A 15,615-nucleotide genomic window follows, 5' to 3' on the forward strand; every position below is an offset into this window, starting at 1 on the left:
GGTCACACTGCCCAGGTACTGATTGGGTGGCCACAAGTGGGGCCCAGTGCTCATGTGGCCCCAATCTTTGGTCATGGCTTCTACCTATGTGGTTGGGCCCCTACACTCTGTGTTTTTCCTGGACATGCGGGAGAGTCCACCCCTCCATAACAACTGCCAAGCTCCCTCCCTTCCAGGCCAGGTGGGCACACTCTATTTCCACTGGCATGATCAGTTGGCCACTGGCTTTGTTCCCTCCATTGTCCCCCCCTACCAGTTTCATCCAGCAAACCTTAAATGATAACAAAGCCTGTCTGTACTGAACATTGAAATGTCTCTAATGATAAAAGCTGTCATCCAAAATAGGATGGCCTCGAACACTATCACCACCTCTTTGCCATTATCCAAACAGAATGTTGTGTGTCCATACCTGAGGAGTCTGCTAATGTGTCATCTTTATTAAATCACATAAGGACACAAGTGAATACCCTGACTGATTTGACCCTCAATTCAGGGGACTTAATAAATCAGTGGTTCAGATTTGGGGGCTCTTGGAGGAAGAAATCGCCACTGATTTGGGGAATCATGGCCTTACTTTGTGTTTACTCTTGCCTGTACCGATATTGTTGCTATAGTATCTGCCTCCAGTGTAGCCAGATAGCCACTAAACAAGCTGCACACATGCTATCGAAACCCCTTGCTGACTGCCCTGGGCACATTGCAAAAGAGGGGCGTGGATGAGATTGTAAGAGCTATCACAAGGGATGGAGTGTTGGAGCAGGTCATTGAGAGGACATGACCACTGGTTGACCCTCGAGCTGGACCTGGACAATTGAAAGCTACTCATCCTCTTCCCTGCCCTTGAAATGTACATTCTGCCCACTGTTTGCACAGTGGGAACCATTCCAAGGGCACAGCCTCGACAGAGGTAGGTGTTGTAGAGCCCATCTGGATGGTACCTGTGACTAAGCCCCATTAAGGCCTCTATATAAACTTTTAAGATTCTGGCAGGCAGGTGTGGAGAGAAACTCATCTTGCAGCTGCCTAAGACAAGCCAAGTAAATAAGTTCCCTTGTTTATTAAACCTGCCATCAACAGATCTGGAGTGGTCTGCCTCTTTCTTGGTCTCTTCCTGTCCTCCATGTAGAGCGAGGTGCATTCGGGTTGCACCAGGAAGCCCCTGAGGTTGCAAACTAATGGTGTGTGTGTGTAGCAAGGCGAGCAGAGTCGCAAGCTTAGATTAGGTGGCCAGGGAATGCCTTGCTGAAGGGACATTTTAGTGAAAACTGGAAGGATATGAATGAAAGAGCCACAGAGATCTGGAAGAAGATCCTCTGAGCAGAGGGAACAAGTGTCCCACCTGAGGCAGGGCCCCTGCTGAGCTCAGGAACCTTGGAGATCAAGAGGGGGAAGCACTGAGACAAAGGTTGCAAAGTGATGGACTGCTGGGGCATGTGGTGGTCACTGGGAGTACTTTATATTTTATGGGGCTTTATATGTATATTATTTATAATTATTGTGAAGAGCGCTGTCATATGAAATACCAGTTGAGGCCATTTCTTTGCTGTTCCATCAACACGGAGGAAAAAATAAAAGGGAGAGAGAGAAAGGGGAGGGAGAAGAGGAGGGAAGAAAGGAGGGAGGAGAGGAAGGGAAGGGGAACTGAGCTATACAACACCCAACTGAAAATTCACGAGGGCAGAAGGAATCAAAGTTTCATAGGTGGATGTTTGGTTTGCTGCTTCCCACTCTGCCGCCAAATGAAAGTGAACAACAAACACACACGGTGCTGTTGACTCTTAATAGAGAAGTGAAAAATTGGTTCTCACCCACTCCAATTAGACAATCCTTTTTTGCTCACTTTTAATTTCACAAATCAATTAGAATCTAATTATCACTCTGCAAACTTATAGTGTTAATACATCTTACCTTCAATGGAGTTAGAGTCCAATTAGCGTGCTTTTCATACACATGAATCTTATGAGCCAGCAATTCACCTATATAGACATACCTTCAAAGAAGAAAGAGCAACATCAAAGCACTTGAAGTAATGCAACTCAAAAGGTTACGGTGAAGTTGTAATAACTCTTCCTAAGAAAGAACTTTGCTTAGAGACCGGAAAACAGGGCCCATCTCAAAGCACACCAAATTCTGAAAAAAAACCCTCAATGAGTTTATAGTACACAAAAGAGTTTTAATTTCTGAAAAGTTATTTCTAAAGATAAGAACTTAGTTGTCCCTGACTAGAAGAGAAGAGACTTGGTCCTAGTACCAGTTCTTAACATCTGGGAGCAAAATGTATTATACTACTTCTCTTAGTTTGTCAATAGAGTGACAAACCCCAGATTCTGCATTTCAGAGGATAATGGGTTCTCTCGGGCAGGCTGCAGGAAAGCCCCTTGACCATCAGGCTCTTGTTTTAGGCCAGAGAAAGCATGAGAGAACACAAGATGCTCGGCTTGGATCTGAGAGAAGTCTTCCTCCCCTCTTCCCCTGAGTCTGGTCCTGACCCTGTACATTTAGTATTTTGCACACAGTGCAATGCCACACTCATCACAGAGAACTGTGGTCAATGCATCCCAGAGCAAAAAGAGAAATAATGATTTATTACCTGTTATTTTGGAAAACCAGGAAGTGCTATAAATAATTGAAAGCTGTCCATGATGTTTCCTCTAATTATGTTACTAACCCTCTGAAATGCATGATGATACAAGATGAGGAAGGATATATGGATGGATATACAGCTCTTTTTAAATTTTTTAGGGGATGGAAGGGCAGACTTTTCCCCCATAGTAACACTTTCTTAAAAAAGCAGTGTCTTGATTTGCATTTTGGTGCAACCTCTTTATCTTGTCAAAAACCAGCACTATTGAGATATATAACTGCATGCTGTTCGTCTTATAATGCACTCAAAAATCTTCCCTCAAAGCAAAGCTATTTAGCAATACTAAATGTTTAGCATAGATTCCCCCCCACCCACACGAAACAAATTTAAAGAGTATGCCTACACAAAATAGAAATTATGTTTGATAAATTTTATCCCCTGAAAAATTAAGACATTTTAAAGTTCTTCCTAATTTCCTCTTACCAGGATAACATGTTAAAACCTGCCACATTATTTAGAGAATGAATATGTTCAAAAGATATCTAACAAGAATCTGGGGGAATGTACGAGATTTGAAAGAGTTCACATACTTGCCATCAGGTGAAATGTTGATTCCGTTGGCAAAGTCAAATCCATCTGCCATCACTTGAACTTCAGTTGGACTATAGTAAACAACATAGGACCACGCTAAACCCAAATAGAGCTCCCAGGACCTCAAGTAGTGGTCAACAAAATAGTGATCATTTGTGGCATAAAAGTGCTCAGGTCCCACAGCAACAATATCATTCAAACTGCAAATTCAAACACACACACATATGATATATACAGGCAAAGGTGTTGCACATTACAGGATTATGCATTGATTAGCATTCATTAATGTCTGTTCTTAAAAATCAAGATGTGGGATCGAGTTTCACTCTATTACTGCACAGAATTAATACGGCATTAGTCCCACCTGAAGACAACAATTACTCTAAAAAACCCCCCAAAAAGTTGTTCTAGCATTGTAACATAAAAGTCCTATTAGGGGCAGCTGAATGGCTCAATCGATTAATCATCTGACTTCTGCTCAGGTCATGATCTCCAGGTTCTTGAGTTCAAGCCCCATGTCAGGCTCTGTGCTGACAGCTCGGAGCCTGGAACCTGCTTTGGATTCTAGTCTCCCTCTCTCTCTGCCTCTCCTCTGCTTTCTGTGTGTGTGTGTGTGTGTGTCTCAAAAATAAATAAAAAGATATTTTTAAAAATCATATTAATTGTATCTTAAAAATAGTGCTATGATGTGCGTGTGTGTGTGTGTGTGTAGATACATTAAATTCAGTAGACATTTAATTAGGCCAAGAATCATTATCAGGGCACAATTTATTTATGTTCATCTAGAACTCACTCTCATCTAGAACAATCTGAGACATCATCAGTGGGAAGACTGCCAGTGGGCAATCTTGAGAATTGCATTTTAAAGTTTTGCTACTATTAGCTGTGCAATTTAGGCAAAATCAATGATTTCACATGAAGCCCTGGCCTCAGTTTCCTTAACTGTAAAAGGATGAGATGGACTGGTCTATATATCAGCTTTAAAAGGTCACTTCCGGGGGCGCCTGGGTGGCGCAGTCGGTTGAGCGTCCGACTTCAGCCAGGTAACGATCTCGCGGTCCGTTAGTTCGAGCCCCGCGTCGGGCTCTGGGCTGATGGCTCAGAGCCTGGAGCCTGTTTCCGACTCTGTGTCTCCCTCTCTCTCTGCCCCTCCCCCGTTCATGCTCTGTCTCTCTCTGTCCCAAAAATAAATAAACGTTGAAAAAAAAAATTAAAAAATAAATAAATAAATAAATAAATAAAAGGTCACTTCAGGCCTTAAAGTTTCATGATTGTAAACTGAGTAAAATGTCCATGAACAAGAATGCTCAGAAACAGCACGCTATGGCATATTTTCTTTCTGATTTTGATTCTCTCTCTGTTACTGAAAATCTAAGATACATGAGTCCATTTTTCTGCTTTAATAGGTACAACAGTGAACACTTAAGTGAGTCATTCTTTGCTGATTGAGGTGACAGAAGTTCCCCAGGGCTATTATCTGGAAGAGAATTATCTCCGCTCTATTGCAGGGGCGTAATAGCCAGCACATCAGCTCTGACGCAGCTCTGGGCTCCTGGGCCAGTTAGATAAGCATACAGGGCCTCAGTTTTCTCATCTGTAAAGAGAGGTTAAATAATTTTCCCAAATTCATACAGCTCATTAGTCTAAGACTAAGGGTCAGAATCTTAATTTGACACAACAATGCCTGTTGTGTGCTTTGTGGAAAGCCTGCCACTCAGTAAACCCTCAGTCAATGGTGGCCATTATCACAACATGAGCAAAAAGGTCTAGGAATTTAGGATTAGTGTGTACAGGCTCCAGCCATAAACCTCTTTCCTCTCTCTCTTTTTTCCCTCTCCTTTTTAAAAGTAAATATCCAAAATGAGTATACTTTATAATCATTTGCCTGTTTTTCATAAAACGGAGCAGAGATGGATGTGTCAGAGTAATGGCTTTGAAATCTTTTTTTTTAATGTTTATTTTTGAGTGAAAGAAACAGGGCACAAGCTGGGGAGGGGCAGGGAGAGAGGGAGACACAGACTCTGAAGCAGGCTCCAGGCTCTGAGCTGTCAGCACAGAGCCTGACGAGGAGCTCAAATCCAGGAAGGTGAAATCATGACCTGAGCCGAAATCCGAAGCATTATTAACCAACTGAACCACCCAGTCGCCCCATAGCTTTGAAATCTTATAGACCCCATTTGAATGCTGATGTTGCTTATTTCGTATATGGGGCCATAGCATGTGACTAAACTCCAAGCCTCCATTTCCTCTCTGTACCTTGAGAGGTTAGGGAAGTAAAATAAAAGAATGAGTACAAAGACTTTGACATTATGCCTGGCATATAGCAGACGACCAATAATGACTACTGTGTTATAATTAATAACATGCTTAAATCATAATAGATTGGTAACAGGAACATTGATGCTATAAACAGCAGTATAAACAACCATCAGATACAAAGCAGAAAATATACATGGCTAGTCCTTTGGTTCAAAGAGCAGAATTTTGGTTAATTGTGGCACTATGGTTATTTTTGGTTTGGTTCTATATTGCCAAAGACAAATAATCTTGCAGTTGGCCCAGAAAAAATACTCTAACCCTGGGAGACTGGAAAAATCTGAGATTTCCAAGATTAGTTGTGAAACAAATAAAGTAAATTTCACTATTTCATAGCGGCTCAGAGGAACAGCTTCAGCCTCAAGCTACCAGGGTTCAAATCCTAGCTGTACACATTTTACTGATAGTATCATCTGAGGCAAGTTAAATACTCCAAGCTTCAAAGTTGTTGTTGTTGTTGTTTTAAATCCCAAATGGTATAATAATAACACTTAATTAAGAAGGCATTTGTAAAAGATAATAAAGTCATCAGTTTAAATTGGTTATTGCAGCACCTAACTAATAGTTAAAGCTCATTGTTATTACCATTATTATTATTATTAGCCCACCTTCTCCATTCTGCATACTTTTTCCTAATTGAGATCTTAATATGTGGCATATTTGCCAGACACTCAGTATTCTCATTCTCTTTCCACAATATATTTGTTGAATGAATGTATGAATGAACTGTCCCACCAGAAGCTGTTCTTTGAATTTTCACCCATCCCAGGGATGCAGAAAATTTGAGCCATATAGTACCTACTCAACTACTAATTAGTGGATTGGCCTTCATCCAGTAACTCCATTTCTCTCCAACTTCAATTTCTCTGTCTTTGAAAGCACCAGGTAAGAAAAAAGAGGAGGGGATACTGGGAACCCTGAGTGCATACGATGTGATATGCTAAGCATTCTGCTAGGCCCCCTGCATGTAAATAACACAAGGTTTAAAAGAAATCTAGATTTACAAATCCTGCTAATGCTGACTGTTAGTTGTTCAAATAAAGGCTGGGATTCTAGAAAATCTTAATGATTAAAGGATAAAGATTGTTTGGGAAGACAGCGTCAGATTATTGTCCCAAATCCATCACTAACCTCATAAACCAAATCCTAAGGCAAGTGAGGAAGTTGACTTTATGTGGGGTTGATCAGGGATCCCTGAGTGCTTTCTTTTTCCTTGTGTTATATTATCAAAAAGTCTAGGATTGGAGCTGAGTGTTAACCACAGATAAATTTCTTACGCAAATCACGTGCAAACAACAGCAGTAGAGGCAGTACAGGAAGGTCTTAGAGGCACTAGATTTCAGATCTCCCTTGGGTATATGTTTCTAATTCATAGAAACATCTAAGATTCTATTTTTTTAATACAAAAATAAATGAATGAATAAATAAGCAAGCTCAAGATGTGGAATTCATCTGTGAAACCGGTTTGGATTTGAAATACTAAGTGTGGTTTTGGAGAAGATCAGAGTTATTTCTTGATAACAGTTCAAATGGACATTTTGGGCCGGGAGCCATTAGTCAGCATCCGGGCAGCCTGGGAAATGAAAAAGGAAGAGAATAGGTCTTCTGTCAAGGGTTTTAATCCTCAAAAGTATCCACAGAAGAACACTTGGAGGAGTTTGTGATCATTAGAAAGGAGAGTCGACTAGCCATTATTCCCCCCTCCCACTCTGGCTAAAAGGAAAAACTAAAGGTAGATTAACCATCCACTGGTTTGAAAGGAAAATAGAAATATGATGTATCTCAGTACTTAGGCAGAAGTTCGTGTCTGATGGTTTTCAGATGCAAAAGTGATTTTTCTTCTTCTTGAAATTTAAACAACTCAACAGTGGACTTAAAATCTGGATGGTTCACCACCAGCAGGTACACGGTATTATCTGAGAAGAGATGAAAAACAAAACTCGAAACGTTAACTGAGCTCTCAGCTGTCAGCCCTGTCTCCAGAAAGCAATTTCAACCCACCCCCAAATAGTACTTAGGGTGTCAGGCAGATGGAATATTTTCATCTCCTTGTAGAGAGAAGCACTTGTGATTGCTCCAAAGAAAAATGGCTAAAGGAAGAAGTAGTGACAGTCTCTAAAAACCTCTAAACTCCAAGGGACGGGTGGGGGTGGGGGAGGAATCCTCACCTTAAGAATGAGCAGATCTTGACACTAAAACTCCAAAGAGCTTGTTAAGCTTTCTATTGCAAATGGTCTCAGCAAGATGCAGAGCTGAGATAAAAGAGATAAAAGATGTGGAGAATACCAATATGAGAAGGTGTGCTCAGGTACGATTTACAGTGTAAAATGATCAATTCCATAAAAAGAACACCTGAGAGATGCTATCAAAGGGAAGCAGCTTCCGTGAGTCAGTATGGCTTTAAGACATAAAAGAGGCCAATCTAAGTGGTCAAGAAGGTGTGATTAGTGTTGGCGAGCGAAGTTAGATTATTACAGTCTTTGCCTTTAGAAGCGGCAAGTCTTTGGAAATCTTTGATGTAACCAAATTGGTGTTTAAGGAAAAACAATACAAAGTTTAGTGGGTTGGACTGAAGAAAGAGATTTAAACAGAGAAGTCAACTAGAAGGCTCCTTATAGTTTGTCCATTCAACAAACAAGTGTTTATTTTAACTGGTGCTAAGTGCTACAAAGGGAAAACTAAAACCAGACAACCGAATGAAGGGTAATGAGATGTTTTCTTCCTGAGAGTCAGGGAAGTTCTGAAGAAGTGATGTTAAAGCAGAAAACAAAATGATAATAGGAGACCAAACCATGTGAGTATGTAGAGAAAGAGCATTTCCAGACGAGGGAAGAGAGTGTGCAAAAAGCCTGAGGCAGGAGCTTCCTTGGCACATTCACTGAATAGTAAGGTTCTGGATGGAGTACGAGTGAGGGAAAGAAAGAGTGGGAAGCCTGCAGCCATAGATGTAGCTAGCCAAGGCCAATCTTAAGGTAAGGGTACAGGGCTTAGTCACTGGGGCCTTGGAGCCAAGGAGTAGCTTGACCTGAAGTTACAGTAGTAATCCAGGTGTGTGAGGAGACGGCATCGGGCCAGAAGGGTGGCATAGACAAGAAATGGCAAGAAAGGATAGGAGGGCATTTGACAGGAAGCATCAAAAGTCCCTGATGATGGCTGAGGAGTGGGGGAGTCAGAAATCAAATGTAAGTGAGGACTGAAACCCAGATTCATGTTGTGTGCAGAAGATTCCACCTCTAGGAATTTTTCCTAAGGAAATATTCACAGAAGATATATATACAAGAATGTTTATTTTGGCATTGTTTGCAATGAGCATAAAGGCAGGAACAGACTGAATATCCATCAACAGAAGAACAATATTACAGCACTCCCATGCAACTGAATCCTAAACAGCCATTGCAAAGGAGCTCTAAATGCACTGTCATAGAAATCAGAGAAGGGAGTCCATAACGTAATGATAAATGCAAAAACACTTTATAGAAGGGTTTGTGTAATATTACTCCCTTCTATTTTTAAAAGTGTACACATACCCAACAGTGTATTTCTTTGCACTTAAAAATGTTTTAAAAATAAAATATGATGTTGATAAATGGGTGGAGAGATCACTGAAAGGGGACTATACACGTCTATATAAAAGAAGAGACTTCATATGGGGTATATAGGTAAAGAAAAAAGATAAAAGGATGAAAAATCAGTTTTCAACATTTTGAGTTTAAAGCAGCTATAGGAGAGGAACCCAAATAGAATAATCTAGTAAGCTACAGAAATGGAACTGAAAAGCCGACTAAAAAAAGAAAAGAAAAAAGAAAAAAGAATACCCCATTAACAGTATTCTCTTGGAAAGCAGGGACAGTTAAGGGGTGTGACTTGGCTGAACTTTCTGAAATAGAGCAAATAAAAGGAAGCAAAAGATCAGTCTTTTGGGGAATGTTCAGAGATTTTGAAATAAATGATGAAACAATGAACAGGGAAAAGCCTGTAGTAGGGTTAGAACTAAAATAGATAAGTATATTGGAATATCAGGAAGGAGCAATTTACTTGAAGGAGAAAGTGGTCAACAGCATAAAATGAGGTGGAGGAAGGAAGGAGGGAGGGAGGGAAGGAAGGAAGGAAGGGAGGGAGGAAGGAAGGGAGGGAGAATTGGGAGAAAGAAAGTTTGTTAATAAGGACATTGCTGGTGACTTTAGGGCAGCAGTTTTAGTCACTCGCAGTGGAGAAAGTCTGAAAGAAAGATGGAAGGAGGGACTGTCTGCGGAGGAGATGGAGGCCATGAGTACAGACGTGGCTCTCCACTCCAGCCTTATATTTTATCACCTGGAGAACTTTTAACAAGTACTGCCACCCAGGCCTTCTTCAAACCGACTACTGAATCAGAATTATTGGGGCTGGGATCTGATCATTAGGCTTTTTATTTTTTAATTTTTTAACATTTATTTATTATTGAGAGACAGAGAGAGACAGAGCATGAGCAGGGGAGGGGCAGAGAGAGGGGGAGACACAGAATCTGAAGCAGGCTCCAGGCTCCGAGCCGTCAGCACAGAGCCCGATGTGGGGCTCGAACTCACGAACCCAAGATCATGACCTGAGCCGAAGTCAGATGCCCAACCAACTGGGCCACCCAGGCGCCCCTTCACTAGGCTTTTTAAAACTCCCTGCTGTTGGAACTACTAAACAAGTTCAGTGAAGTTGCAGGATACAACTTCAATACACAGAAATCTGTTGCATTTCTATATGCTGAGTAGAACTATCAGAAAGAGAAATAAAGCAATCCCATCTCCAACTGCATCAAAAAGAATAAAATACTTCAGAATAAATTTAAACAAGGAAGTGAAAGGCCTATATATTGAACACTGTAAAACATTAATGAAATAAATTGAAGACACAAATAAAAAGGTACAGCATGCTCTTGGATTGGAAGAATCAATATTGTTAAAATGTCCCTATAGTAATCTACAGAATCAATATAATCCATATCAAAATTCCAATGGCATTTCTTGTAGAAATAGAAAAATAGTCTTGGAATCTGTATGAAACCACACACACACACACACACACACCAAAATACAAATAGCCAAAGCAATCTTGAAAAGAAGAGCAAGGTGTCATGCTCCTTGATTTCAAACTATATTATGAAGCTATAAAAATTAAAACAATGTGGTACTGGCATAAAAATAGACACATAGATCAGTGAACAGAATAGAGAGCCCAGAAATAAACCTATATATGGCTTGTGGTCAATTAATTTATGACAAAGGAACCAAGAATATAGAATATACCATGGGGAAAAGATGGGCTCTTCAAAAAATCGTGTTGGGAAAACTGGACAGCTACATGCAAAAGAATGAAATTCAACCACTCTTATACTATCCACGAAAGTTAACTACAAATGGATTAAAGACTTGAGTAGAAGACTTGAAACCATAAACCTCCTAGAAGAAAACATAGGCAGTAAGTTCTTTGACATAGATCTTGGTGATGATTCTTTTAAACCTGACACCAAAAGCAAAAGCAACAAAAGCAAAAATAAACAAATGGAGCTACAACAAGCTAAAAAGCTTCTCCACAGCAAGGGAAACCACCAACAAAATGAAAAGGGAACCTATCGAATGGAAAGGAATATTTGCAAACCATATATCTGATAAGGGGCGAATATCCAAAATATATAAAGAACCCATATAACTCAATAGCAAAAACAAGCAAGTAAATAATCTGATTTTAAAACAGGCAGAAGATCCAAAAAGATATTTTTTCAAAGAAGACATACAGAGGGCCAAGAAAATGTCCTGGTACAAGAAAAGGTGATCAACATCATTACTCATCAGGGAAATGCAAATCAAAACCACAATGAGATACCATCTCACACCTGTTAGAATGGCTATTATCAAAAAGACAAAAACAAAACAAAACAAAACAAAAAAACAAGTGCTGGTGAGGATATAGAGAAAAAGGAAATCCTTGTGCATTGTTGTTGGGAATTGAAACTCGTGCAGCCACTATGAAAAACAGTTTCCTCGAAACTTTGGAGTTTCCTCGAAAAATTCAAAATAGAGCTGCCATATGATCCAGGAATTTCCTTTAAAGTGTTTATCTAAAAAAAAACTAAAACACTAACTTGAAAAGATATATGTTCCCCCATGTTCATTGCAGCATTATTTACAATAGTCAAGACATGGAAACAACCTAGGTGTCCACTGATGGATGAACAGACACACACACACACACACATACACACAGGAATATTATCCAGCCATAAAAAAGAACAAAATCCTGTCATTGGTGACAACATGGATGGACCTCAAGGGTATTATGCTAAGCAAACTAAGTGAGAGAAAAACAAAAGCATGTGATAGCTCTTATATGTAGAATTAAAAACTAAAACAAAAAACAAAGCTCATAGATTGGTTGCCAGAGGTGGGGAGTGGAGAGTGGAAGAAACAAGGGTAAAAAGGTTAAAAGAAAAAAAATTCAGTTGATATAAAATCCCCCAGGGGTTTCTGTGTGCATCTGGGTTTGAGATTTAATGTAGAGACAAAGAAAATGGTTGCAAACAGAAAGGAAGAAATGGGGACAGTGGGTGGCTCAGTCGGTTAAGCAGCTGACTCTTGATTTGGGCTCAAGTGATGATCCGAGAGTTGTGGTTATGATTGCGGGGTCATGGGATCGAGCCCCTCATCAGACTCCACACTGGGCATGGAGCCTGCCTAAGATTCTCTCTCTCTCTCTCTCTCTTAAAAAAAAAAAAAAAGAAGGGAAGGAAGGAAGGAAGGAAGGAAGGAAGGAAGGGAAAAATGAGAGGAAGGCATAAGGGATAGGGGCAATATGTTGATAGTTTTGAAATGTGGAAAACAAGTTTGAAGACAAAACAGAGAAACCAGTGGACAGAAAGGCACTGAAGGTGACAGGGCTGAGAGAAAAGTGACCATGGTGACTCTCTGTCAGTTGATCTCTGTCAGTGCTGATGCCTTCAGTTAGAAAATCTATCCCTGTAAATTTCTGTATCTGTAAAATTGTTTAAAATGGAAAACCCATAATGATTAGGGCTACATATTATTGCTATTGTAATTATAGGGATAATGTGAATGTTGGTATTTTTAAAAATAAGTGCTTTACAGATCTGTAGTATGTTAGCATTCTCAAGCATTAAAGTGGTTATAATATTATATTTAATTAACAGAGTGGGCAAGTTTAACAGAATAGTAACATTAACCATGACTACACTTCAGTGGAATGGAAGGAAATATTCACTTTAACATTTTTTTAATTTGGTTTTGTTTTTAACAAACATTAAATATTTTTACCTTCATCTGTGAACATGCTAATCCCATGAGGGTTAAATGAGGAATGATCGAATTCGCTTCCAGTGATCTTCAGTTCTAACACTGTTGGATCTTCTTCATTTAGGTCCATCAGAAGTATTTTGCCAGGTTTATCAGGTTCAAAGCTCTTTATTCCAGGATACTTTAATCCCTTATAAAACATTAAGCAGACAAAAAATGGGCATATTACAAATATCTCAAAAGTTGAGAGAGGTCATAGATGGCACATGGGTTCATACTATCTGCTTCAGACCATAAGGCTGCATGGGAAGCCTCTTGGTTGGCTTGTGCAATAGGACCATGAAGGGTTCTGGAAGTCTGGAAGCCATATGTTCCACCAGGCCACCCCACACAACACACAGTCACAGACCATCCCTTCAGCAGCAGGAGCAGCAGAGAAAAGCCCTGTCTCATACCACAGCTCCCAAATCATGACAAAGATCAAAAATGGAAAAGTAGACCAAATGGCCAATTGCTAATGAGCTTCAACCATATAAAGCAAGGAATATAGAGAGAACATTGGTTATGGTTTGTAAAATGTCTCCTGGCAGGTTCCTTGGAAGCATCTCAAGGACAGAGATTTAGGGGAAGTCAACAATTCCTTTCTTAGCCTTCAATTAGAACAACACAGCTATGTTTTTGTTTGATGTTGGAATCCCATATAAGATTTTGCTTGGAATATGTATTCTGTTGCTTAAAAAAGGAATTTGGAAGACACTGCTGTAGAAGATGACTAGTTTTGCATCTTCAAAGGAGGAAATTGCACTAAATAAATTACAACAGGTAGCCAAGAGTGTTGGCCTCTTTTGTTTTAAGGTATGTCATGACCACAGTGATTTGTATGCAGAAGTTCAACAAACATGATGGCTTCACTCTTCAAAGTGTGGAAATTGTGGAATGACCTATCAACAATTTTATATTAAAGGGTTTATTCTGGAAAGTGTAAAAAAAAAGGTAAAATCTAACCAACATGTGAGTGTTTATATTTATATGCATATATATACATATAGATGCATATATATGTATACACACATACAGCCAATTCAGTAAATATTTGAGTATACCACTTAAGGGCTTCAAGGAATAGGCCATTGATGGAAAGCCATTCTTGAACTCATTGGACTTACAAATCTTCACTAAATGGAAGACAAGGTAATATTAGAGTTCAGCGTACACATAGGAATACAAATATGCATAGAAGGCACAGAATCGTAATTTTAACACCAGTGTAAATGCATATACTCTTTGTTTTTTGAACCATATGACTGCTTATTTTATTTGAAGGTGGTCATTGGTATATAACAGGCTTAAATGAAAGACTTAGGCTGCTTGTTCTAGAAAACGGTGTAGAGCACTGTAAAAGAGAGAAAACACTTACGGAGCTAATGAAAGCTAGTCCACTAGGAAGTATCTCCAAGTCTTCAGAGCCAGATTCTGCCAGAAAAAAGACTAGTCAGTACAGATTGTTGCAGGCTACTGCAGGGAGCTACTGATCCTTTCTTTATCACTCCTAACTGGAAAAAGAGGCTATTTAGCTCTTATTTGATAGATCCAGAATAATTAACCCTTTCATTTATTCAAACTGACTAATATGATTCTATAAAAATGAGAAGACATTAATATAACTAAGTGCAATCAAAATTTACACTTAATATATTTACTTATTTATTTATTTTTTATTTTTTTGATGTTTTGATGTTATACTTAGTGACAATACTTTATTGTCAAATAGGTTTCCATATGCATTTTTATTTTTTAAGTTTATTTAGTTATTTTGAGAGAGAGAGAGACAGAGAGAGAGACAGAGAGAGAGCACATGAGCAGGGGAGGGGCAGAGAGAGAAGGAAAGAGAGAGAATCTGCACCACCAGCACTGAGCCTGACATGGAGCTTGAACTCACTAACCATGAGATCATGACCTGAGCCGAAATCTAGAGTCAGACACTTAACTGACTAAGCCACCCAGGCTCCCTGTATTGACACTTTTAGTAGACATGTTTGTTTTACAAACATCCAATAATATCGAATATTGATATCATATCTATTTTCTAGGAAAAACTGCACTGAAAGATACCTGGCCAACCTTATTGATGCTGACTAAGTCTTATGGTCTAGACTGTCCAACCTTAGTCAACTGAGATAGATAACTCTAAACAAAACAAAACATAACAAAAGCATGGATCTCAAACAAGCTGTCCTCAAATAACAAAGATGGTTGAAACCATCTGGGGACTTGAGTCCTGTGACACTCCCTGTTGGTTGCCTACCAGCTGCTATTTCCTTATCCTTTTATCTTTGCTGACAGAGCCTGCTTTCCACAATGGAAGCCAGATAATGACTTTCCCAGCTTCCTTTGCAGCTAGGGCAGCAGCCTGTAGTCTACCTCTGACTAATGAGATCTAAGGGGAAATCTGCTGAGAACTTCTGGGAAAAATATTCCTCCCTGATACTAAAAGAGGTGAAGCCTTGTGGTAACTGCCAAGGTGTACAAAGACCTTTTAAAATTTGTCCCCTTACTCACTGCTTTTTCTCCATCCTCTGTCCCTCCTCTGTAATCTCCTCAGGTTGTATTACCATTAAATCATTGTTCTGACTATTGTTTTTGCTAAACTGACAAAACAAAAACAAACTATCAAAAACTGTCAATACCCTGGCAATGTGTTGGTGAAATCAAAGGTCAAGTGTGTTGGTATTTATAATTAACTACTGACTTAACCATTCTCTTTGGGTTCATAGTTCTCTTTTTGAGCAAAATTAAACACGTGTATTAATCAAATAAATAGCAAGGTGATACTGCAAGTTCAAATGAGAT

General features: G+C 39.5%; 1 protein-coding gene across 2 annotated transcripts in view; it reads right to left on the reverse strand.

Moving 5' to 3' along the window:
* PON1 (paraoxonase 1) overlaps window positions 1-15,615 on the reverse strand; it is a 34,744-nt gene that overhangs the window by 11,698 nt on the left and 7,431 nt on the right. For both annotated transcript variants that reach the window (XM_043588918.1, XM_043588915.1), the window contains exons 3-7: window positions 14,183-14,238; window positions 12,787-12,955; window positions 7,281-7,407; window positions 3,175-3,375; window positions 1,909-1,990 (exon numbers count right to left, since the gene is read on the reverse strand). In XM_043588918.1, coding sequence (XP_043444853.1) covers window positions 1,909-1,990; window positions 3,175-3,375; window positions 7,281-7,407; window positions 12,787-12,955; window positions 14,183-14,238 — 635 coding nt within the window. The remainder of the gene's footprint in view (window positions 1-1,908; window positions 1,991-3,174; window positions 3,376-7,280; window positions 7,408-12,786; window positions 12,956-14,182; window positions 14,239-15,615) is intronic.

Source organism: Prionailurus bengalensis, chromosome A2 (genome assembly GCF_016509475.1).
Source record: "Prionailurus bengalensis isolate Pbe53 chromosome A2, Fcat_Pben_1.1_paternal_pri, whole genome shotgun sequence".
NCBI lineage: Eukaryota > Metazoa > Chordata > Mammalia > Carnivora > Felidae > Prionailurus > Prionailurus bengalensis.